Genomic DNA, 22,607 nt, shown 5'->3' with positions numbered 1-22,607 from the left:
GACAGTCAATCGCATCCTACATAACGCCATGAGCGTTTTAACCAAGCATCCAAGCCGAAAAGCTTGCTGTCTGCTACTGTCAACGGTTCCGCAAGTGCCGATCACCCTATCTCCTGCTTCTTCGAGCATCGTCATTGCGCTAGCACAGGCGCACTACTTTATCCACCTTCCCTAAACATGGTCGTTCTCGCGTCTATGATATGGGCTGACAGGGTAGCTATCACCGTCGTCATACTTCCGTGTCCCTGCGTGCTGAGGTAGATATATAGGTACGTGCTGCCTCTTGTGCGCCCGTAGCTAACGAGTACGCATCGTTCCATCGGTATCATGCGCTTTTCAATTGCTGTCGCAGCGGTCCTGGGCGGCCTTCAGGCTGTTTCTGCGCTCAAACTCTCGCCGAGAAATGCGGTGGAGAGAGAAGAGCAGGTACGTATCTCTTTTTGTGCGTGGCATGGACGTTGTTGTGGTGTATCTCTCCACTTTGTACCTCGTCCAATGTTGCATTTTCTACTGCAAAATGCATAAAATGCTTTCACAGCCAAACGGAGCCTTCTCGGTTGACAACGGACATGAAGCATCAACGCGAGACAAATACCGCCGGCAGGTGAGCACTTGAATCTGACAGAATTTTAGGTGCAAGCTGCACGGACGCGACGCAGCCTCGCGAAACGTGAAGACACGGACCCTACGCTGTTGTACCCCGAGTACAACATTTCCGTGCCAGTCGACTTCTTCCATAATGAGACACGGTACGAGCCTCATAGCAACGAGTCTTTCAACCTGAGGTACTGGTTTGATGACACGTACTACAAGCCTGGCGGACCGGTCTTTGTTCTTCTTGGTGGAGAAACCGACGGAGAAGGTCGCCTCACGTTCCTTCAGAAGGGAATCGTTCACCAGGTCATCAAGGCTACTAATGGTCTTGGTGTCATCCTCGAGCATCGTTACTATGGAAAGTCCTTCCCGGTGCCCGATCTGACGACTAAGAACATGCGGTTCTTGTCGACTGAGCAGGCGCTTGCTGAAATCGACTTCTTTGCGAAGAATGTCAAATTTGAAGGCATCGATGCGGATTTGACTGCGCCCAACACCCCTTGGGTCGTCTATGGTGGTTCATATGCTGGAGCTCAGGCTGCTTTCTTGCGAGTTGTATACCCAGAGACTTTCTGGGGCGCAATTTCCTCTTCTGGCGTGACCGTCGCAATCTACGACTACTGGCAGTACTTTGAGCCTGCTAGACTCACCGGACCTCCCGATTGCATGAAGAACACGCAGCTTCTGATCGACGTGGTCGACGGTATTCTCATCCGCCAGAACGACACCTCAAAGGTTCAGGCGCTCAAGGATGTCTTTGGTATGGGTGATGTTACGGACAACCGTGACTTTGCTGGCCAGATTACCGGTGTATATGGTCTGCAGAGCACCAACTGGGATCCTGAAGAGAATTCGCCTTCTTGGTTCAACTGTGAGTGTCCCTGTGTGGAGTACATGTGAGGCATATACTGACTTTGTACACCCATGTTTAGATTGCCAGAACATCACAGCAGAGGAGCCTACAGGCGAGAACCTCCGCCCAGCTGTTGCTGAACTTGTCTCAGCAGCTGGCTACACCAACGATACCGTTGTGCAGAACATCACCCTTAACGCTATTGCCTGGCTCAACAGCACCGCGCTCGCTGGATGGCGCCGCTCGAACAGGACTCAGGATTCGTACTTCACCACGCTCAATGCCACTGCGCTCCAGCAATACACATCCCTTGAGGATTACGGCGCAACGAGCTGGAGCTACCAAGTTTGCACCGAGTGGGGATACATTCAAACCGGAAATACCCCGGCCGATATTATGCCCCTCATCTCGCGTACTCTCGATGTCGAGTATCTGACCTTCTTCTGCCGTGCACAGTTCGGCATCGAGCACCCTCCAGAGACTGAGCGCGTCAACAAGTACGGCAACTACAGCATTGACTACGAGCGCCTTGCCCATATTGGAGGTAACGCTGATCCGTGGAGACCCGCTACCCCGCTATGGTACCCAGAGAGCAGGAACGACACCACTGATCGCCCGTGGCACCTGATCAGCCATGGTGTACATCACTGGGAGGAGAATGGTATCTTTGAGAACCAGACCACCCCCGAATTGCCCCCACCGCAGGTCGTGTACGCTCAGCAGTACCTGAAGAATTTTGTTGTCGACTGGCTGAAGGGTAAGTCTTGCAGTTCTGACGAATACACCTTGGATAGCTGCTAACGATATACAGAATTTGAGGCCCAGAAGGAACACTCTGAGCTTCGCTGAGCTTGAGATGCTTTCTTCACCGTCGAGACGACACCATTACGCGCAAGGTGTGATTGCTGCCTTGATATTCACGGCTTAGAAGCCTAGATATCGATTAGTTGTGATCCAGGTCATAGCTGCTCTGGTTTATCGTCATCAACAAAGCACATCATTCAAATGCTATAGTGCGCTGCCACTCCAGAATCTTAAAACTTTAGATGCTTGTGATGCCAATATCGAGTAATAACATTGTATAATGTACACATTACGAAATTTAAGTTCTACAGCTCTTTGGGCGCTCAATCGCTAAACACGCAAGCATTGCACCGGTCTATTGGATGCTGTTCTGAATCCAAGCCTGACCGTCACTCTGTACAATTTCCCCACCAGTGGTCTCGCCAATCTTGACCGTAACATTAAATCCCGTAACCACTGGGCCTCCACTAGCACCATACAACGAGTAAATTCCGGCGTTCAACAAGATATCCTTGCCCTTGTAGGAGTCGCTGGCCAGTTCCTCAGGCACGGTAGCAGTGATTGTAACATTGTCCTGTCCCTGGTTGCTCTTCTCAGGACCTAGGTACGCGGAACCGGTGAAGGCGCCCAGAGAACCGGGGTAACCTGGCGCAATGTCGAAACCCCAGGCTACTGCCACGTCGGCGACAGATTGGATGTAGCCTTCTGAGAGGAGGGTGAGAGTGAAGGTGCTGTTGGGTGCGAGCGTTGAAGGGGCTGCGATGCCGATCAGGCGAGAGGATGCGAGAGTTGCAGATGTGAGGGCTGTTGCGAGGGTGGAGAAACGCATTGTGTTGGTAGTATAGGCTTATAGGATCCTAGATAGGCGGTGCGTGAAGTTTGTTGACGATGTGGAGGCCGTTTTAGGTTGAAGCTTGAATGTGTATATGAGGTCTGTTCGGGTGTTGAATGAATTATATACCTACGGCCGACACTGGAAACGCACAGCCATCTCGCATCACATCATACCATCCAGTGTGACCCTATCTCCACAAAGAGTAGGAGACAATTACCGTAACAGGGATATCGGAAGATTACTCTGTCAGCCATCCCCTGTAAGCTCGTGCAGATCTCCCGGCGCAGCCACGGTGACCTCTCGGGCGGCGTATAAATTGCCGATCGATTGACAATGTCTCTATTTTGGTGTCAATACGAGACTCGTAAGCCGCAACTTCCGAGTCGCTGTGAGGAGGTGGAGGTTTTTTGAGGACTGGTACGTCATGCGGCCGACGGAAGCGGAGGGAGAGCATGTGGAGCTCGTACAGGTGGCGGAAATAACGTCATTTAAGCTCATGACAGAAGGCTTACCCCCAAAACGCGGAGGTTGCATCTTCAGGATGCATCACTTGTTGTGCTAAGACTTGCTATGACATCTTCTGCTTCTCGTTAAAATCATGTCAAATACATTTGCTCTATTATCACTATTAACCTAGGCTGAAGCGCAAAAAGAAAGACGATGGCCGCATTCAACTACCTCAAAACTTGTAGTTCTTACCGTACTGTTCCTTCTGGCTCGTCGCGGGCTTCCACTCAAAGTGATGCTTGCCTTCCATTGGCTTCTTGACATTTGCATCTTTGTCGCCCTTCTTGTCGAACATGTGACTGCCAAAGTAATCGAGCTCTGCTTCGTAGAACGATGTCGGTAGGTCGGTACCACTAGCGACTTTGAAGTACTCCAGCGTAGCGCTTATGGCAGGTATTACTTGATCCGTCTCTACAGCTTTGGCGACAATGTGACGAAGGGCTGGGAAGCAGTTCTTTACGTCCTTGGCAACGCGAGTCGAAAAGTTGAGGTTCAAGTCTTCGGGCTTGGGATTGGATTTGAGGACCGGCGTGAGGATCTCGTCAGAAATGTAGTCTGCTTGGATGATACATCCTGCTCGCCAGATTTGCCAGATTTGTGAGTAGTCAATTTCCCACTTGTGCTCTTGATCTGCTTTGGCAATGACATTCATGCCTTGGATGTAGCTGGCGAGACATGAGGCGTATGTTGCTTTTCTCAAATCTTCAAGGAAAGCCTTCTTGTCGGAAATGTCCAGCTGGCTAGGAGGGAAACCTCCGTCGGCAGCCTTGCTGGCTTGCTCACGGTCGCCGCGGAAGGCGGACGCAAGGCGGAATGCGTGCGCGATGTTGAGGGTGAAGGCTGGTACGTGAAGTTCAATGGCCTCGGTGTTGCTCCAGATACCTGTGCCTTCTTCGCCAGTGACGTCCTGAACGACCTTGTCGAGGACTTGTGAGATGACAAGAGGATGGTGTTTGGGATCTTTTTGGTTGGGCTTTTCGCCTGAGTCGCGTTTGTGAGATAGATCGGCGCCGATGGAGACAAGGAAGGTGCCTCTCTGTTATAGTTAGTAAGGAAAGCTTCCAGGGTCATGAAGCGCAGACATACCAGCTCGCCTTCTGAGTTCCATTCGGATAGAACGTCGCCAATCTCCTCGTAGTCCATGCCCATCTTTCGCATGATGCCCCAGGCTTCGCAGATGGCGCTCATCATGCCGTGCTCGATGCCGTTGTGCATCATCTTCACGTAATGTCCTGCGCCGCCCTTTCCAATGACGCCCACACAAGGTTTCTCGTTCTTGTCTTTGGCTGCGACCTTTTCTAGTAGTGGAAGAACTTCCTTGAGCGCAGAGATGTCACCGCCAGGACACATTGAAGGTCCCGCTCGCGCAGCCTGGTACCCACCACTTACACCACAGCCAATGTATCGGATGCCAGTGCCCTCTGTCTTCTTCTGTCGGCGCTCGGTGTTCTGGAAGTGCTCGTTACCGCAGTCTAGGATGATGTCGTCGCGGGCGAGATGTGGCTCCAGACCCTCGAGGACCTTGTCGCCAACGCCGCCATGTGGAAGAGAGAAGACGAGGAGGCGCGGTGTGGAGAGTGACTTGCACAAGGAATCGTAGTCTGTCGCTCCATTAGCCCTCGATTGTACCGTGGTCGATGCATTTCCACCTACCATTGTACTTTTTGATCTTTCCGTTGTACCCCTGCTGCTCAGCCTTGTTGATGACTGCATCCATTGCCTGCTCAGACGGGTCCGAGAGCGAAACATTGACGCCGTCCTCGGCGAAGAGCAGGGCCATTCCACCGCCCATGCTCCCGCAACCGATCATGGCGATCTGGCATGGTTAGTCTTGTTGAGTATGAGATGGGGACAAGTACACACATTAGTGAATTTGGACATTATGCTAGTTTACGTTCTCTTCTTCCTGTCGCGAGCGGAAGGAAATCAAGAGCGAGGAGACTAGTATGATGATGTACAGGTACGTGAGGGACGAGAAGGACGGGAGTGTCGGGTCGGCGTAGTGTACGAGGTTGTCGAGAAACTGGAGCATGATGAAAGACGCAGGTCAAGAGTTTGTCATGGAGCAATTCGAGTGACGTCGGCGGGGTGTGGTAGCTGAACCTAGCTCAGTGCTAGAGTACAAAGGCTGGTGGGTGGCTCTTTTATCTGTGTGTTCCCGGCTGTGCCGTGAGGGGTGGAGACGTGGGCCATGATGTATGCAGGCAGCGGGCACAGCTCGTAAGCGTCGGACTTGCGGCTAAACAAAGGGCAGGCGCGGTGGAGGGTGAGGGACGAGTTTGGGTCGCGTACTGTGGGAAGGCGCCGCTCTCCCACTAGCGCGAACTGCCTCGACTGCGGAAACATTTGGCGACGCCGAAAGCTTGACAACTCCAGTCCCTCACCACGATACCCGCTGTACCCCCACCGACCAATTACATTCCGCAGCCATGGCCGACGCAGAAACCATGGACATTGACCAGCCCGAGCAGCCCGAAGTCTCGTCGGCTGACCCCAACGCCAGCGACGCGCGCACCGACGCAGGCGCAACAGCTGTGCGCTCCATCGAAGGCTGGATCATCATTGTCACCAACGTGCACGAGGAGTGCACCGAGGAGGATCTTCAGGACATGTTTGGCGAGTTTGGAACGATTAAGAATCTGCACATGAACCTGGACAGGAGGACGGGTTATGTCAAGGTACGCGCCTGATGTTACATGTCCAAGCGCGTGGCAGAGCTGACCTTGTATAGGGCTACGTCCTCATCGAGTACGCTACCTTGGAAGAAGCAAAGGCCGCTATCAAGGGCGCCAACGGCGAGGAGCTCCTTGAGCAGAAGGTCACCGTCGACTTTGCCTTTGTGCGCCCTCCGCCAGCCAGCAAGGGCCGCCCTCGCGACTATGACAAGCGCCAGAGCGGACGCGGTGCTGGAAGAGCCAGGAGCAAGAGTCCTGGACGCGACGGTGACGACATGGACGATGAGTAGTTTCTGGACGAGCGGGCATCCTATGCTCTCATTATTCGAGCTACGTTGTGAAGCAGAGGGAAGGACCACATGGGCAGGAAGCCTAGCAGTTGCTTCTGTATCATACCCAGGACGTGTCCTGTAATACCAGCTTACCGGCTTACCTCTTTGGGTAGGTCGGGTTTTGACTTGACCATTGTAAGTACACAACTACTGCGCTCTTAAGATGATGGACTAACACATCTGCAGACTTGCCTGTGCTTGACGAATACGGCATTGCCCTTGTCTCACTATGGTGCTAGCAGCTCCGCATGTATGACATGATGTCTTGAGTGGACAATTCCTGTGGTCGACTGCACTGTCACTGTTGGACAACGGATTCGTAGAACGAAGGTTGTTGTGGTCTTGTAGCATCTTCTATAGCGTAAGTGTGGTGACCTTGAGCCATGACGTAAGTAACTGAGTGTTGTTGCAATCGAAGCGAAAGCACGAGGCCAGAAACGAGCATATTGTTAAGCGTAGATGCATCACAATCCCAGCCTGTAGTGGCGCCAGACGAAAGAAAACGCAACCTCTCATTGGCTTCGATATCAGCCTCCAAGACTTTGGTAAATCTCCTGCTCTGCACATTCAAACATGTTCTTCGCGAGTGAGATTCGTTTCTGAGATTAGACCAGGAGCACTCAGGTACTCAAGGTTTCGGAGGTCACAACATCAAACCTGAGATATGAGCCTGATAAACACCACTGTGCTCAAAAGCGGAAACGTCCTGGCGCCCTCCTGGCTTGGTCTCTAAATCTTCTTCAAAGACTGAAAACGGGGAAGTAGTATTCGGAAAATGGCGGGCAAAACTGACAAGATCTACTTGAATAAGTTACAGTACATCTTTACACATTTGAGAAAGCATGTGGAGATGTCTGATAAGCGTAAGCTTGTGAAATCTCTGCTATGTCAGCCACCCCACTTGAAGTCGCGACTTGACACGTCTGTTCGAGTAACATTACGAGCGGCCTTCTTTCTGTTCCTGACACTTTGAGTATATATCATATTGTAAATGCATCTCATTCATCAACAACATCATCCGGTGAGATGGCCGAGCGGTCTAAGGCGCTAGCTTCAGGTGCTAGTAGAGAAATCTGCGTGGGTTCGAATCCCACTCTCATCATCATCTTTTTGCATCTTTTTGCCTTTTTCTGGTTGCTGTTGGTGTAGTTTTTTGCGACAGTTATGGTGGTGCGTAGGAACCACGTGAGGGTCGCAATCAAGCTTAGCGTCATCCCGCCTCTCCATCACAATACACGTGCGAGACGTGTGTATGGCCTCGTTGACTCTGTAACGTCTTCGGCAATTCTCCTGTCCAAGAATACGATGCGACGAATATCAAGCCCGGGCAGGATCAGCCACCCAAGCCCGCACGGGAAGGTGGACTTGGCTGGGATCGTGTACGCCTCATGCACTCGCGGCACATGCCTCCTCCGCCATGCTCTCCACAGTAGCCGATAAGAACCCTTCACTGGTCTTCTGTATTGATCTCGGTGTATATGCTATAGCAATTCTAAACGTAGCTTGCTCCCAGAGCGGCTCGGTGGATTGCTCACGCGTCGCATAGCGTTCAGCCCTCGGTCAGCGCAATCACGGTGTCGGCGAGTACAGCTACCTGGCCTTCGCAATGAGGATACCACGCGTCGCGTCGCTCTGGCGACTATGCGTCTCTGTTTCCTTGCTTACGTCGGCGTTTGCAACCAGCTCCATCGCTAGTAATACGGGATCGCCAGCTTCACAAGGTGAGGCTAAGAGATACCAACTCAATAGCTCTCACTAATATGTCGCAGAAGCAGAACAACCGGTCTACGAGCCCGAGAATCAGAATGTCGCCAGCTCATCTACATCTCCCAGCACAGCCAGCTACACGGTCTCCGAAGCCAATGTCCCCCAGGATCTCCACTCCGCCCTGTCTACAATGCAGGACCAGTACTTCTCTGTGTGGCTCGGCAAGTACACAACAGCGATCGACTGGACAGCAGCCGTCATGTCTACCTATGTCTCGGCCACCCTATCATCGCTCTCGCGTTCGCTGTCCTATACGATGCCAGGCACGTTCGATAAGAGCCGGAAACTGGACGTCGAGGCACAAATGGTGGAGAACGAGATCAACAGATACTTTGCGCAGACCACTGCCTACTACTTTGGCGAAGATGCCTTTGCCATCAGAATGCAGGCATTCGACGACATGCTGTGGGTAGTGTTGGGCTGGTTAGAAGCGACCACTTTCATCGAGAGCCATTCCGTTGGACACTACACGTCTGACAACATTGGAGGAAAAAAATGGCATGCCAATCAATTCGTACCTGCTTTCGCACATCGCGCCCGCGTGTTCTACGAACTAGCTGAGAAGGGATGGGATTGGAGACTTTGCGGGGGCGGCATGACGTGGAATCCTCGTCTCCTACCATACAAGAACGCCATTACGAACCAGCTCTTCATCTCAGCGAGCATCAACATGTACTTGCAATTTCCGGGCGACGACAACTGTTCGCCGTTCCTTTTGCAGCACGATGAACCAGAGCTACCCAAGACCCAACTGTACGACGACTGCGACGATGCGCACCGCGGGCGGTATGATCCCGTGTACCTTGCGAACGCAATCAATGCGTACGAGTGGCTGAAGAACGTCGGGATGACAAACGACCAGGGGCTCTATGTTGATGGCTTTCACATTGGAGGCTACCGCACAAATCATAGCAAGACGACGTGCGACGAGCGAAACGAAATGGTCTACACCTACAACCAGGGTGTGCTCTTGTCTGGGCTGCGCGGGTTATGGGAAGCTTCCGGCAACATCTCGTATTTGGAAGATGGGCATGAGCTCGTCAGGAACGTCATACGCGCCACGGGCTGGACAAGATCTGGATCCCGTTCCCCATCCTCGTCTAGCACGAACTCGCAACAGCGTCAGAGCAAGGTTTCGGAAAACAAGGAAGAGGCATTGCCAACTGATTGGGCAGGTCTGGGCTACAACGGTGTCCTAACAGAATCGTGTGACCCCTCTGGACGCTGTAGTCAAGATGGTCAAACATTCAAGGGCATCTTTTTCCACCATCTAACTTCCTTCTGCAATCCTCTTCCATCCCGACCGACTAGACCAGGGAAAACACACGCAGCGACTCGAGAGACGGCCATGTTACACGCGAACAGCTGTAGAGAATACACTACCTGGGTGACACACAACGCCCAAGCCGCCCTTCAGACGCGTGATGAAGCAGGAAGATTCGGATCATGGTGGGGCGCTCCACAGACACCGTTTCCATCCTCCTCGCACCATCGCAAAGCATCTGCTTCTGACGGACGCCCTTCCCTCCCACAGAACGCAACAGACTACCGTAACATGCATACGCAGCCCGATGATGGCATGTACATGGAAGGCGAGTTCCAGGAGCCCTCTGAGTGGTCCATCTTCAACGAAGACGTTGAGAATGAAATCACAAGGAGGGGTGGGGGCGATCTCAACGACCGTGGCCGCGGCCGCACAATCGAGACACAAGGCAGTGGTCTTGCAGTCGTGCGAGCGATGTGGGAGTTTTTGCGCCGAGCAGAAGGAGCAGAGACCTTCCCGGTGTGAGTGAGGCTAGCGATTAAACCATCAATTGCTGACGCACATGATACGCCCCCGGACGTAATGCGGCCTTGAAAATTCCTGTTGACTTGTCGAAACAGATATACCAAGTCCTTCTCTTATACAAATGACGCGATCCTTTCCCGTCCAAATAGTATCGGCAAGATACATTCAAAATGGTGCGAGAGTAGCATCTTACCGCCAGCAATGCGCTAGCTACTCAGTGTCTTGGAGTTGTACATGCACATACAACTGTGTTGTCAGACGGGCGGGGAGGCGTGCTGTATTCTGCTGGGGAGGACACACGAAAGATGGCTTTGGGATCTCTAAGCGTGCGGGATAAGAAGATAGATGGAAAGACCTGGGCCACTGAAGTGGTGAATTAGCATGAGATATACAAGGCAAAGAGCGGTCTCGAAGGGTGACGAGGCTAGTATTGGATATAGAAACGCGTGGACCGCTACTAATATTCCGCCTTCACTGCTCCTTTGCTTAGTCTTTATGATTCCTCTTCCAAATGCTACTCATTTTTCCTAGCCCCTTCTTACATAATGCCCAACTCTCCGAAACCTTTGAGAATCTCCTTATCCACACGGCTGAGCCATTCTTCCTGGAAGGCTTGTTCTCCGCCTACTTGCTGTATAGCTTGCTGAAGATGCTCTCTGACAAATGCAACAAGGTTAATCTGATGGACGGGGTCAGTATAAATGAGTTCGCGCTTGCGTATATCCTCCGGTGCTTCGGGTTCTGTAGGGTGATAAGGTTCTGGAGGCCAGAACAGAGAGCTGGAATGAAGAATCAGTGTCTGCAAAGTTGGCAGAAATTAACACAAGGAAACACGTACTCTTGACTTCGATCGTCCATGCCATCCAGCAACTCTCCTAGCACATCCGTCCAAATCCCTATCAACGACTGCAACCTGCCCATCATCCAAGGCTGTCCTCCTTCTAGGAAGCGTGTGAGAACAAGACACATAAGCTTTTTGTTTGGTGCGTCGCCAATGTTCTCAATGTGGCTGAACCATTCTTCTAGCAACCAGTCCAGAGTCTTTTCTAAGCCCTCGCTCGATAGTGAGGAGAGTGCTTCCAGGAGAACAGAAGGTGAAGCAACTCCAATACGAGCTAATACCGTAAAGTAATCCGTCTCCACTACCCCATCGACCGCACGAGAAGGAAGCTCACGGTAGGGACCGTGGGATTGGTGGTGTGTCCATGCGCCGTGAAGGCCCTCCATAACTTTGGCTAGAAAGCCAGAGGATATCAGATCGCTCGTCAGAACCTTGACAGCGTTCTCGCCACCTACGCCGTCCGCGCCTCTAATGATGCAGGTTACGAGGTGTGTCATGATACCGTTCGCTTCAGGTTTCAAGCTGCCCAGTAGCTCCGCGAGGGCCTGAAGAATCGCGGGACGGAAAGAGTCTGCGAGGACGGCAGCGGGCGCGAGGAGGAGATAGGCTTCTGTAATCTCAATGGCTTTTCGTAGTGTTTCATTGTCCATGGAGAAGAGAGGCAACAGGTAGGGAAGGAGGTTGAGCAGCTCAGGTGGTGTGGGTTCCGGGGCTGACGGTGTTTGTGCGATGATAGAGGCCCATAGGTCAAGCGCATCTTCGAGGAGGTAGACCTGAGTCTCCGAACCAGGCTCAATAGCGCTCTGGATTATGGGCAAGAAGGAAACATGGAAAGAGCGTGACTCAGCTTTCATTGCATTTGTTAGGCGAGCAAGAAGGGTAAGGATGGCTTGCTTCATCAGATGCTCCTCGCCAGACTGCTCCCACAAGGGTGGAAGGAGAGCGATGATGCTATTAGCATACGGTGTGATCTAAGCCATATTAGTTCAAGTACTTCACGTCTCCAGGCTTTGACTTCGTCTCCATGCTTTGACTTCGTCTCCATGCTTTGACTTACGTGGTGCTCCAGTCTATATACGACAAGACTGATCGTGTTGAGAAGTGCCATCTTCGTCTCTGGAAGCTCAACTTCTTGGACCAGCGCCATCAATCTATCTAACATAAGTTGTGAGTAAGGCAAGAACGCGTCAGCTTGGAATTCCCATTCGTCAGCGACAGCATGGAACTTCCTGCCTGCGGTGATCCGAACCACTTGGTCGTTCATCGGATCATTCTTGTCAAGCAGATGCTGGAAGATTTGGTATACGATAGGCTTCTTCTCCTTGGCCATCTTGATAGTTATCCACTGAGAGATGATGATGGCGATGCGACGGCGGATAATATTGTAGCCTGGCTTCTGTTTCGCAACCTCGACGACTAGCGTTTTCTCCAAGAACGAATCAAAGTCCACCTGGTCGTGTAGTATATCGGCTGCAAGCCCAATAGCGGTATATACGGAGTCCTTGAACAGGATATCCTCGTTCTCCGGAGCTGTGCAATGTCAGAGCGAGCCATTTGTTTTGAAAGCGAGTACTCACTTGCGACTGTATAGAAGACTTGGAGTAGCGGTTGAATGATCAAATTTTTGAAATTCTTTGCAAGGTCTAGGAAGAGCTTCTCGGCACAGGGTCGGATTGCAAACTCCCAGTCCTCTGCTCCCTCCTCCATCTTCTCCCACTCATCGGGTTCTTCCTCCCACATACGGAGATCGCTAGGCCGGAAAACGAAGAAGCGCTGCACCAGGGCTGAGATCATTTCACGTACAAGATCATCAGTGAGAAGGTCTGTTTTGATCATATGTGTGGCTTGGTTCTTCTCGTCCTTTTCCTGCTGATGCTTGAAGCGGAAGGTCTGAGTAGGGTAGAAGACCATCTTCACACAAGCACGGATTAGTAGCAAGCCCTTGAGACCCAGACGCTCGATGATGGGCGATTCGTCTTCTTCATCGCCATCGGTGCCGACTTTGGCACCCTCAATAGACTTTGAGCCCCACTGCTCGCCCAATCTTGAGATGAGACTCCAGTAGTCGCGCGCAAGATCTATCGAGTTGGGTAAAAGGACAAAATCTGCTGGATGAGTAGTAGCCATGTTGAGATGTAACTTGGAAAGCTGCATCAAGTGCTTGCCTATCTTCTTCTGGACTTCAACTGCAAGTGGCGAGTTTTCTGGTATCACATATTGCAGAAACTCTCCGAAATGAGTACGTGTTAGTGTCCAGAATCCTTGGACGTCCTTATCTCTGCCCGGGAACTCGTAGCCTGCAATGATCAACCGCCGCATCGTTTTGATGGCGAGTAAGCTGTTGTCGATGCTCTCAAGTGCGCCGCCTTCGTCGTCTCCGCCGTCGCGAAAGAAGGCTTGCCATGTTTGTACCTTGTTCACATAGATGGTGCCTAATACATTGAAAATTTCTGGTGCAACCGTCTGTAAGCTTTGCCGTGTCCTTAGAAGTCGCCCAGTTGATAATTCCTTGACAATGTATAGTAAGACGAGAAGAGCGCGAGGAAGTTGTAGTCGGTAAGCGTTCGGATCGGTCGAGGCGCGGAGGACATGGAGTAGTTGTTGGAACAGCTCAGGCCTGGGTGATGTTAGAGTAGGGAATGTCATACTCTTGTCCAGACTCACCAGTCATTGGGGAACTCGAAGCGGACAATCTTGGCAACTACCAAAGCATTCTGTAGTGCTAGGCGGTGGTCGGCTTCGTTGACGGCACTCTCGAGTAGGCGGGCTCGTATGGTAGCTTTGTCTTCTTTGCTCACTGCGCTACGCCCATGTCAGACTCTGTGTTGATGCGACATGGTATGGAGACGTACTTGGTGGCTGTCTTGCGCCAGTACTTGTCGATGCCATTCTTAAGCTGGATGATGGCGAGATAGCGGACTTCTAGTGGAAGGGACTGGTCCAGAAACACCGTCTGCAGTAGAGGGTAGTAACCCTGGGCCTTCTCCCACTGCTGGAGTTGCTTGGTGCCTGACTGAACCTGAGTCTGGTCCGCCGAAGACGCCGAGCGCAAGACATGGAACAGGATATTCTCAGTCAGAGGATTCGCCTCTCCCGGCACCTCAACGCTGAATTCGTTACTCATCCTGTGGTGTGGACACTTCAAGTGCTGCGGTAGTGGGGCAGTCGCAAGTAGGTGAAGTTGTAGACACGGAAAGGAAGCGGTGAGTAGCTGGGTGGATGCGATTCACGGTGAGAGTAAAGAATATGAAGCCTGCTCACCCAGGCTGTGACCAGTATGCGGCAAGTCTTGTTTGGGAAAACTATCTTGGTGTTTAGAGGAAACAAATTCGAGAAGCTCCCCACGTCACAGCTCGGACCCCCGAGACACGAGACGGCGACGTTGGGTGACAGCGTTTTGGCAGTTGACACAAGCCAAACTTGGGACTGTTAATTGCATACCGTCTATCCGACGTACACTTGGGGTTGCCCTGTCAGAGACGCATTGTCATGGCGTCCCCAGACATGGTCCTGGCTTGTCTGGAGAAGGCGTCGCGTGCGTCGGCTACTTCCCCAGCCAACCTCGGTCCGTCGCAACTCCAGTCTGGTCGGTCTCTCCATCACGCTATCATCACGCTGCATCCACATCTCGCACCATTGCCCAACGGCGTCCATAACCTCAGCCGCTCTGCCTGCACGTCGCCGCCTCCCAATGCTCCCAAATGCCCTCCGCAGACTTCGCCGCCGCCCAGCAACGCATAGCAGCCCGCCGCGCTCAACGCGCCCTTCAACAGCGGAATCACCATGAGCCTCCGCCATCAACCGCACAACGCGCCCTGTCGCGCCTGCCCTTCCCCTTCAGCAGCCTGTCCACCACGGGATTCAGCATCTGGGACGCGATAAAAGGCCGATCGGGGACACGACCAGAGTTCCGCGTCGGCCAGGTCGATGCGGAACTGCTCGACGAAGAACTCCTGACGCTGATGAAGGATCAGGTTGGCGAAGGCTTGAAATATTTTGGAAGCCATGTTACAGACAACTACTCGGCTGAAATATTGTTGGCATTGAGGGCCGTGCTATGGAAGTTGAGCATTTGGGATCAGAATGCGAGTTATGGCGCGCATCTACAGGGGCTGAGGTATACCGATGCGCGGAGTAGTGCGCCCAACCGTCCGCCGCCTAAACCGTGGCAAAAGGTCGCCTATGGGGCTGTCACAGTGGGAGGAAGGTATGCGTGGACAAAATGGGAAGAGTACCTTTTATCTGCGTCTGAGGACTATACTCGACCTGAGAGCCCAAGGTTGAAGCTTCTGACGCGCTTGAGTGAACTGGCAGGAAACGCGCATGACGTCCTCGGTCTTGCCAGTTTCCTAGTCTTCCTCGTCGACGGTCGGTATAGGACCATTACAGATCGCCTCCTCCGGCTACGTCTGACACCGACATCGCACATGACATCACGCGAAGTCAGTTTCGAGTACCTCAACCGCCAACTTGTATGGCACGCCTTCACCGAGTTCCTCCTCTTCCTCCTCCCACTCGTCGGCATCTCCCGCTGGCGTCGCATTCTGAGCCGCACATTCAAGAAACTGCGAACAACCGTACTCTCCCTTCTCGGCCGCTCAAAGCCCAACAACGATGAAGGAGATGAAGAGGCCAAGGCCGCCGGTGAACTAGCTTTCCTGCCCGAACGGACCTGCGCAATCTGCTACCGCGACCAGAACCCAACAACCGCCAGCGAAGCTGATATCCTCACCTCCTCAGCCGGTGGCGGCGGTGTCGTCGGCTCTGCAACAACAGACATCACCAACCCATATGAAGCCATCCCATGCGGCTGTATATATTGTTTCGCATGCATTGCGCAACGAATCGCAAACGAGGAGGGCGAAGGCTGGACATGTCTGCGCTGCGGCGAGACAGTCAAGGAATGCCGACCTTGGAACGGCGACATCATCGAGGAACAGCCCCGTCGGGTCGAGCATACTGAAGTGCACGAACGACCGAGTACAGCAAAGTCTGTTGGCTTCGCTACTAGTCACAACGATGAAGACAATGAGTTGGATGAGAAAGCTTTGCTGAGGCAGGTCGATCCTATGCCTGAGCAAGAAGACGTCACGGATGTGACGCAGGAGGAACAAGGTATTATGGGAACTACCCAGACACGCGGTCTGGATCTTGGCGAGTCACTATTCACCGAGAGCTCCGAATGGGCGCGTGCTAGTGAGGATCGAAGCAGTGATGATGAGCAGAGCGAAGAGTACGACGAGGACGAGGAAGAAGAGGGCGAGGAATTGGGCTTTTACGACCAATAAAACGTGGTAGGGTTTGGTTAGGCTGCACGACTGGATTGCTGTATAATTACTTGATGCGTTGATTTGCAAGATACCCTTATTTTCCAAGCTTGTTTGCTTCATTGTGCTGTGCTATTCAATGTCAATGAGCTATCATCATACTCATCCTTGGTGAATCCAGACGTGGGCTTGGTCTTGCTCGTTTCGTGAGTTGATCGCTCTTAGATAGATACTATATGCAAAGCCACTCTTTTCCGCGCCCCAGCGCCTTGGTTGATGCGGTCCGTCCTGCGTCGTGCGGCATCCGTGGGCTCTTGCCCTTGCGCCAGCCTCAAGGCTCTGTAGCATAACTGCCAACATGCGTAATCGCGACTTGGCTTTCTCTCGGTTTACACAGCAAACTACCCCTGATTTCATCATGTCCGCATAAACTCCGCAAACCTCGGCAAAGCAGCCATCTTCTCCTCCGGACTTGTCGTCTCCGCAAAGAAAATGAGTCGCTGGTTCTTGTCCTTTTTGCTCTTCTTCTCTTCCTTGGGCGCAGCCTCTTTTGTCACCTCGTTGATCAGATCGTCGACAGAGTTCGAGATGTCGCCGTTCTGACCTGGTGGATAGGCACCAGGCGGTGGAGCACCGAAACCAGGCCGAGGAGGTAACGCGCCAGGCTGGCCTGGTATGCTGCCAGGGCGTGCGGGTATAGCGCCGTTGGCAGGTGAGAAGGGTTGCGGGACGCCTTGTGGGGGGTATGCGGACGCACTAGGTGGAAAAGCCACAGGCGCGCCAGGAGGTGGCACGCCGTACGGGCTTTGGGCAACTGGGGGCGTCTGTATACGTGTTAGCCAGGTGTTTTCTTCATGCTCAGATGCTCGAGTACGTACAGCGTTCTGCACAGGCTCCACCGGCGCAGGTAGAACGCCGTTCTTTCGATCCTCTCGGAACTTGGCTGCCCTCTCCTCAATCTCCTCTAGACTCTCATTGATCTTCGGCCTCTTGTTTGGTGCTGCTTGTCCATTGACGTACGCTCCGCGCATAGGATTTCCGGTGATTCGCGCGCGTTCTTGCTCTTCAGCGAAATGTGCCTGTGTGACTTGCTGGTTGTGTTGATCTATTATCTCGGCGGGTACACCTTCCATACCGAAGATCTCGAGATCGAGACCTTGACGTCCGGGGTTGGCATTCTCAACGTGGGTGAGCGTCTCCTTGTGGACTTGGTTCATATGCACGGAGAGACCTGAGCAGGTGTTAGTATCGCTCTAACACATGAGGTCTTGAGTCGGCTGGTGCGTACCTCCAGCGGTATTTAACCGTCTTCCACAGCGGTCGCATTTGAAATGTTTGGCCTTTTGGTGAGAGATGAGAATCTTAAGGTCGTCGAAGTCGCGCTCGCAGTAGTAACACCATGGTCGCTATAGAGGTCAGCTTGCATTCCATGGACAACTTTTATGCGCATCTCGTACCTCGAGCTTCTGGTTTAAATCTGGATATCTTCTGCGTTTCTTCGTCATCTTCGCGATCGGAATGGGTGAAGTGGGGAAGGATGTAGTCGCGATCGCGGTCGGTGGAAGTGAAGCTCAGGGCTCGCGATTCCTGGAGAGCTAGCCTAGCGCGGTGGTCCATGCGGCGAACATGTTAACTTTTCTTCGCCAGAACGCCGTTTCACTCTCGCGACGACACAATGACAGACATCAACAACAACCTCTAATGCGAGGAGAAATGGTACAAATGCATGTCATGCTAGCTTCGTATACATCATCATCATAGGACGCAACCCGCACACCAGCCACTTGAGTCTCCGACACTTTTACAAGTCCCTTCGGGGAGCATCCCACATCTTTGCGTCTTGCTTAGCTGTGGTGTATGCGGCTGTACTGAAGTACGTGCATTCTTCGTCTGACGAAGTTCGTTGCAAGAACAAATAAAAAGGTCCTTCATAGTTCACACTTCCTCGCTCTTCGGAGAAATCCTACGAAGAGTGTGACTCCTTGGCTACCTACATCTCTGCATGCTCTGTCAGAGCCATCAAACTGAAGTTGAGATTCTCGTCCTCTCTTGCCATCATACCACGAATGACGCTGAGACATCTCTCAGAGAGAACGTCTTCGTCTGCTGTGAGCGCCCCAAGATCTAGAGGACACTTGCGGTCGCCGTCGAGTTGGTATAGATGGTTGTCTTTGGACGATTTGGCAAAAGCGATATAGTGGTATTCCACCTCGTCTTCCGCATTCAGAGGCGCCTCAGTATCGCCTTTGCTTGCTACGCCAGCATATGCAACTTCCAACGCCTTGTTTTCCTCTAATGCCTGAGCCAATCCGTCTATATCAGGCGCTAGACTGGCATCCAGTAATTGAGCGATGATCGAGACCTCATCTAACCAATTTCAGTAGCGCCCCCAGTAGAGAATAGAAGCTCACAGCTATCATACCGATCTTCTGCCGCGCTTCGCCATTAGAGATAGCATGCAAGATTGCATAAAGACCGCATGCATTGTTGATGGTCTGTTTGAAGAATACAACATCGCCAGAGCTGTGGAACTCCTCGAGCTTGGCATCCTCATCCTGAGCTCTCTTCTCATACGCCTCTGTTGTCGGAAACACCAGGATCAATGCGAGGGCTGGACGTGAAAGAAAGCCAAGTAGCTCCGGGTCGTCTATAGAGAGCACATCTTGGAAGCCCAATGAAGTGGATAACCCGAGCTTATGCGCAAGCTCGGTGAAGACGTCTGGATTTGATTCGAGAGGGATGAAATGTTTGTTATATTGCTGCACACTTTCCGGGTCTGGCATGGACATCTTCATTCGAGCTTTCACTCTTTGCAATTGATTTGCCATCGTATCAGAGGTACCTATCGCTCAAGTATCGAAGCTGATGGCATCTAGAGCGCCTGCTTCGTTGGCCACGCTAACCATTTCCGGTCGGTGGGCTGAGGGCTTCAAATCTTCCAGGTTGTACAGACACGTCGTGTAGATGTCGTGCTCCTAGGATAGGCTGCGGCTTCGGCGATCACAGCATTAGTAGATGAGCTGGTTGTCCCATTTGCTCTTATACACCTCAGCAAAGATTGACTCATAGTTGGTTCTTATGGAGAAGAGCATCGTGCTATTCAACCAGGATACACCAAACCTGATTCTATCGAAGTCTTAATTAAACGATCCATACTCTATGCATCGGCAACCTCCTTCATCACAGCCTGGTCACCCTTTTCATCGCCCCTGGCATGCATCTTCCTCGCAACCTCATCTGTAAGATACTGTTCCACATTAGGCGAGAGCAAAGCTGCAACAATAAGAAGTACGCCAAAAGGAAGTGTACAGAGGTATACAGTTCGGAACGACAGTGCGTATGCGCTCTTCACAGCTTGACCTGTTGCTGCGATGATGGCAGGTGAGATACCAGGTACAGCGCTGAAGTCACCCAATGTGATACTAGTTAACAGCGCGGGGAGCGACGTTTCAGGAAGACCCGCAGCTAGCGCAGCCGGCATGACCTTTTGGGGAATATACTTGGCTGATTCAGTGGCGAGTATCGATGAGTACATGCTCGTAGCTATCGCAGAAAGACCAGTTCGGATAGCACCCATGACACCAGTCACCAGACCAATATCGGCAGGATCCCAGAGGTAGGCTGTACTGGAAAGTGTGAGGTTCTCGATGTAGCCTGCAGCAATGGTACCGATCAAAAGTAATGCGGTCGTGCGGTCTTCTGTCGTTTCATTCGAAGCAGCGACAGCGGCGACAAAAGCTGTAGTGATGACTGCCGCGACAGTCATCTGGATCTTCATTCGCGGAAGGTAGCGCACACCAGCGCCTCCAAGGATTTGTCCAAGGAGAAGGCCACCACCAACAGCGCACTGGATGTCGTTAGCAGCGATAATCATTCGGTGGAGACATTTGTAGACCTACCGAAAGCCATCCGATCTTGGTGATATCTGTGGTGAAGAGCGAAGAGACCATTGTTGGCCAGATGATGGAGTTTGCGTAGTATACGATGGCTGCCAGACTAGCACAAGCCACATTGGCATCATACTGAATGTTTCTGAAGAGTCGTAAAGGAATGAGGGGGTACTCTAGTCCCGGGGCAAAAGCTTCCCAAAAGCAGAATGCGACTAGAGTACCAAATCCAGCAAAGAGTGCTCCCAGTACGTGTCCGCTCTTCCATGGGTATGCTGACCCGCCCCAGTTCATACCAATCAGGAACACGACAAGACCAGTTGAGAACAAGACGATACCCATCCAGTCAAGCGTTTTGAGTTGTTTCAATTTCGATTTGCCGCCTACGTGGAGCATTTCCTAGTATGGTTAATCCACTGTACGAATGTTCAACTTGGAGATCCTTACATATGTTGGTGGGAAGTAGAAGAAGAAGTATAAAACAATTGCCAGTACGTTGACAATGCATCCGAGGATGTAGCACCATCTCCATTGTAGCTCAGTGGTCTGGTAGAGGGATCTTGCTACTGGCGGTCCGAATACAGCGAAAGGGACGGAAGTCGAAAGCACGAAAGCGTTCACAGGACCTCTCAGGGAGTTGGGAACAAGCTCGCCAAGGATAATATGGAACGAAAGTTGGCCGGCTGCGGCGAGTCCATTAATGGAGTTTGTTGCCTAAGAGGGGGTCAGCATCGTCTACAGATCCCATGGTTGCCAGAACATACGATCAGCATGTTGATGCTTTGTGCGCTTGCCCCGATGATATTTCCGACCAGACCAAGTATTGAAGAGCAGATGAAGAACCATCTACGACCGAAGATGTCCGACAGACGACCGACGAGGGTGAAACCAATGGCGAATCCAGCCGTCCATGAGATGCCGACCCAGATGATATCCGGTGATGGTCCAATCGCGGCGTTGATGAGACTCAGTGTATTCGCAGGAAGAACCCACCCTAGGTAACTGGACATTTTTTAGCGAATTCTTCGTAAATTCCGCTCGGAGAAAGCACATACCCAGAAATCTGCGCTAGACACGTTGCCTTAATCGACCGTAAGCATATTTCTTGACGATGGTTATGGTGAACTTACCACTACAGTGCCAATAAAGTTGATGGATGTGAAGTATGACTTGCCCAGATCAGCGGTGTGGCCACCAAGGGCTTCTTGTGCGACATGGTCATGGTGAAGGCCATGACTGCTCGCGGTGTGTTGATGGGTGAGGCTGGGATCAGTCGTGACCTCTTCACGATACTGCTTCTCTTCAGCCATCTTGCAGTGACTCTGGCTTGATGTTACGAGACTGTGTGGAAGGGTGCGCAGGAAACGCAGAGACTAAGTTGTGCAACCACACTGGGCTCTGGGGTTGTCTTTATCATACAGGAGTTGCTCACGAATCATGGGTTGTAAATCCGGGGTTCCCCAGAGCCATGTGGAGCAAATGCCTGGTGAGGCAGGTTCCAGATAGCCGGGAGACACTGTCGTGTATGCGCCATCTTTTCGGAATCCGGAGTAAAGATCTACTTGTCTACATAGGGACAAGTCGCCGTATGTCAATTGGTATTTCGAGCGTCTACATGGGTCCAGAATGTTACGCGCAAGCTAGATCCACGTGCTTTGGCGTCAACAAGCGGAGGCTCTCGCCTCGGGGGTAGTCGGTAGAGGCTGAGTGTATCGAGAAGATACTCCTGGACTGCGTCCGGGTGACGGTATCCGGGAGTCCCGTGGGCCTGCTCTTGTGAAAAGGAACCCTGTAGACTACTAGCTATAAGGTCTTACAGCATGTACGCCTTGTAACTGTCCAGCAGGCTTCTGTACGTAGTGAGTATGCAATGCTGACTGCACAGCAATCTATTCCAAAGTCCGTGGTTGCATGATGCCCGAGTGCTCGAATGCATGATCGTCTAACGTTTCCCGCGTGCAGTACCTAATGTGTCCGGTCCGCCTTCGACAGTCGTTAACCGGGTTATACTGCTGATCTAGCCGGACATAGATGCGGGGTCTGGACTCTGATGTTCTGTTTCAGCTACCCAGAATCTCAAGAGCCCATTTCCGATCCGCTCGCGCTATTTGAACGTCGCGACACGTTGATCAATGCGATGGTGGATGCCGGCAGAGTGGATGCTGGGACCCGCGTGACTGTGACATTGACGGCGCCCTCGTATGCATATCGATACAGAACAATTCATTGATATATGATGTTTAGTCTGGGGTAAGCGGCGCGACGCGACGCGAAGAGGTTAAGGGCTGACGTTCCCCGCATTAACATCTCATTGGCAACAGGGGGATAATGCTGCCAGACGGAGGACAAGCCATGAGAGGCGTAGGGCTGCGATGATCCTGGAGCCACAAACACGTAGGAGTCGTGACTGGGAGTAAGCTTTGGTGATGGGGTACCATTAGCGGATAGTTGCGCCA

At 52.2% G+C, this 22,607-nt stretch overlaps 10 protein-coding genes and 1 non-coding gene across 11 annotated transcripts; 5 read left to right on the top strand and 6 right to left on the bottom strand.

Moving 5' to 3' along the window:
* Positions 1-327: 327 nt before the first annotated feature.
* Positions 328-2,296, top strand: J4E82_002506 (uncharacterized protein; the record flags this gene model as incomplete). The annotated part of the gene is made up of 4 exons (XM_051728806.1): positions 328-426; positions 634-1,465; positions 1,527-2,204; positions 2,259-2,296. The coding sequence occupies 4 exons, from the start codon at positions 328-330 to the stop codon at positions 2,294-2,296; spliced, it is 1,647 nt and encodes a 548-aa protein (XP_051591324.1).
* Positions 2,297-2,606: 310 nt separating this feature from the next.
* On the bottom strand, positions 2,607-3,080 carry J4E82_002505 (uncharacterized protein; the record flags this gene model as incomplete). Its single annotated transcript, XM_051728805.1, has 1 exon — positions 2,607-3,080. The coding sequence occupies one exon, from the start codon at positions 3,078-3,080 to the stop codon at positions 2,607-2,609; it is 474 nt and encodes a 157-aa protein (XP_051591323.1).
* Positions 3,081-3,765: 685 nt separating this feature from the next.
* On the bottom strand, positions 3,766-5,625 carry J4E82_002504 (uncharacterized protein; the record flags this gene model as incomplete). The annotated part of the gene is made up of 4 exons (XM_051728804.1): positions 3,766-4,629; positions 4,680-5,194; positions 5,247-5,409; positions 5,488-5,625. The coding sequence occupies 4 exons, from the start codon at positions 5,623-5,625 to the stop codon at positions 3,766-3,768; spliced, it is 1,680 nt and encodes a 559-aa protein (XP_051591322.1).
* A 397-nt stretch (positions 5,626-6,022) lies between these two features.
* Positions 6,023-6,558, top strand: J4E82_002503 (uncharacterized protein; the record flags this gene model as incomplete). Its single annotated transcript, XM_051728803.1, has 2 exons — positions 6,023-6,271; positions 6,325-6,558. 2 exons carry the CDS (start codon positions 6,023-6,025, stop codon positions 6,556-6,558), a joined length of 483 nt encoding a protein of 160 aa, XP_051591321.1.
* Positions 6,559-7,620: 1,062 nt separating this feature from the next.
* On the top strand, positions 7,621-7,702 carry J4E82_002502. The gene has a single exon. It is a non-coding gene; the product is annotated as a tRNA-Leu (tRNA).
* Positions 7,703-8,017: 315 nt separating this feature from the next.
* Positions 8,018-10,156, top strand: J4E82_002501 (uncharacterized protein; the record flags this gene model as incomplete). The annotated part of the gene is made up of 3 exons (XM_051728802.1): positions 8,018-8,053; positions 8,147-8,321; positions 8,370-10,156. The coding sequence occupies 3 exons, from the start codon at positions 8,018-8,020 to the stop codon at positions 10,154-10,156; spliced, it is 1,998 nt and encodes a 665-aa protein (XP_051591320.1).
* A 538-nt stretch (positions 10,157-10,694) lies between these two features.
* J4E82_002500 (uncharacterized protein) lies at positions 10,695-14,121 on the bottom strand (the record flags this gene model as incomplete). Its single annotated transcript, XM_051728801.1, has 6 exons — positions 10,695-10,935; positions 10,995-11,968; positions 12,055-12,527; positions 12,575-13,614; positions 13,662-13,799; positions 13,850-14,121. 6 exons carry the CDS (start codon positions 14,119-14,121, stop codon positions 10,695-10,697), a joined length of 3,138 nt encoding a protein of 1,045 aa, XP_051591319.1.
* Positions 14,122-14,698: 577 nt separating this feature from the next.
* On the top strand, positions 14,699-16,285 carry J4E82_002499 (uncharacterized protein; the record flags this gene model as incomplete). Its single annotated transcript, XM_051728800.1, has 1 exon — positions 14,699-16,285. The coding sequence occupies one exon, from the start codon at positions 14,699-14,701 to the stop codon at positions 16,283-16,285; it is 1,587 nt and encodes a 528-aa protein (XP_051591318.1).
* Positions 16,286-16,680: 395 nt separating this feature from the next.
* On the bottom strand, positions 16,681-17,769 carry J4E82_002498 (uncharacterized protein; the record flags this gene model as incomplete). The annotated part of the gene is made up of 4 exons (XM_051728799.1): positions 16,681-17,088; positions 17,143-17,495; positions 17,553-17,670; positions 17,722-17,769. 4 exons carry the CDS (start codon positions 17,767-17,769, stop codon positions 16,681-16,683), a joined length of 927 nt encoding a protein of 308 aa, XP_051591317.1.
* Positions 17,770-18,254: 485 nt separating this feature from the next.
* On the bottom strand, positions 18,255-19,059 carry J4E82_002497 (uncharacterized protein; the record flags this gene model as incomplete). Its single annotated transcript, XM_051728798.1, has 2 exons — positions 18,255-18,631; positions 18,687-19,059. The coding sequence occupies 2 exons, from the start codon at positions 19,057-19,059 to the stop codon at positions 18,255-18,257; spliced, it is 750 nt and encodes a 249-aa protein (XP_051591316.1).
* A 362-nt stretch (positions 19,060-19,421) lies between these two features.
* Positions 19,422-21,461, bottom strand: J4E82_002496 (uncharacterized protein; the record flags this gene model as incomplete). The annotated part of the gene is made up of 6 exons (XM_051728797.1): positions 19,422-20,111; positions 20,164-20,550; positions 20,599-20,865; positions 20,916-21,153; positions 21,207-21,232; positions 21,282-21,461. The coding sequence occupies 6 exons, from the start codon at positions 21,459-21,461 to the stop codon at positions 19,422-19,424; spliced, it is 1,788 nt and encodes a 595-aa protein (XP_051591315.1).
* Positions 21,462-22,607: the final 1,146 nt, after the last annotated feature.

Source organism: Alternaria postmessia (genome assembly GCF_024291825.1).
Source record: "Alternaria postmessia strain BMP 2775 chromosome Unknown scaffold_10, whole genome shotgun sequence".
NCBI lineage: Eukaryota > Fungi > Ascomycota > Dothideomycetes > Pleosporales > Pleosporaceae > Alternaria > Alternaria postmessia.
The sequence above is the reverse complement of the archived record's forward strand: the minus strand, read 5'-3'. Positions and strand labels throughout refer to the sequence as shown.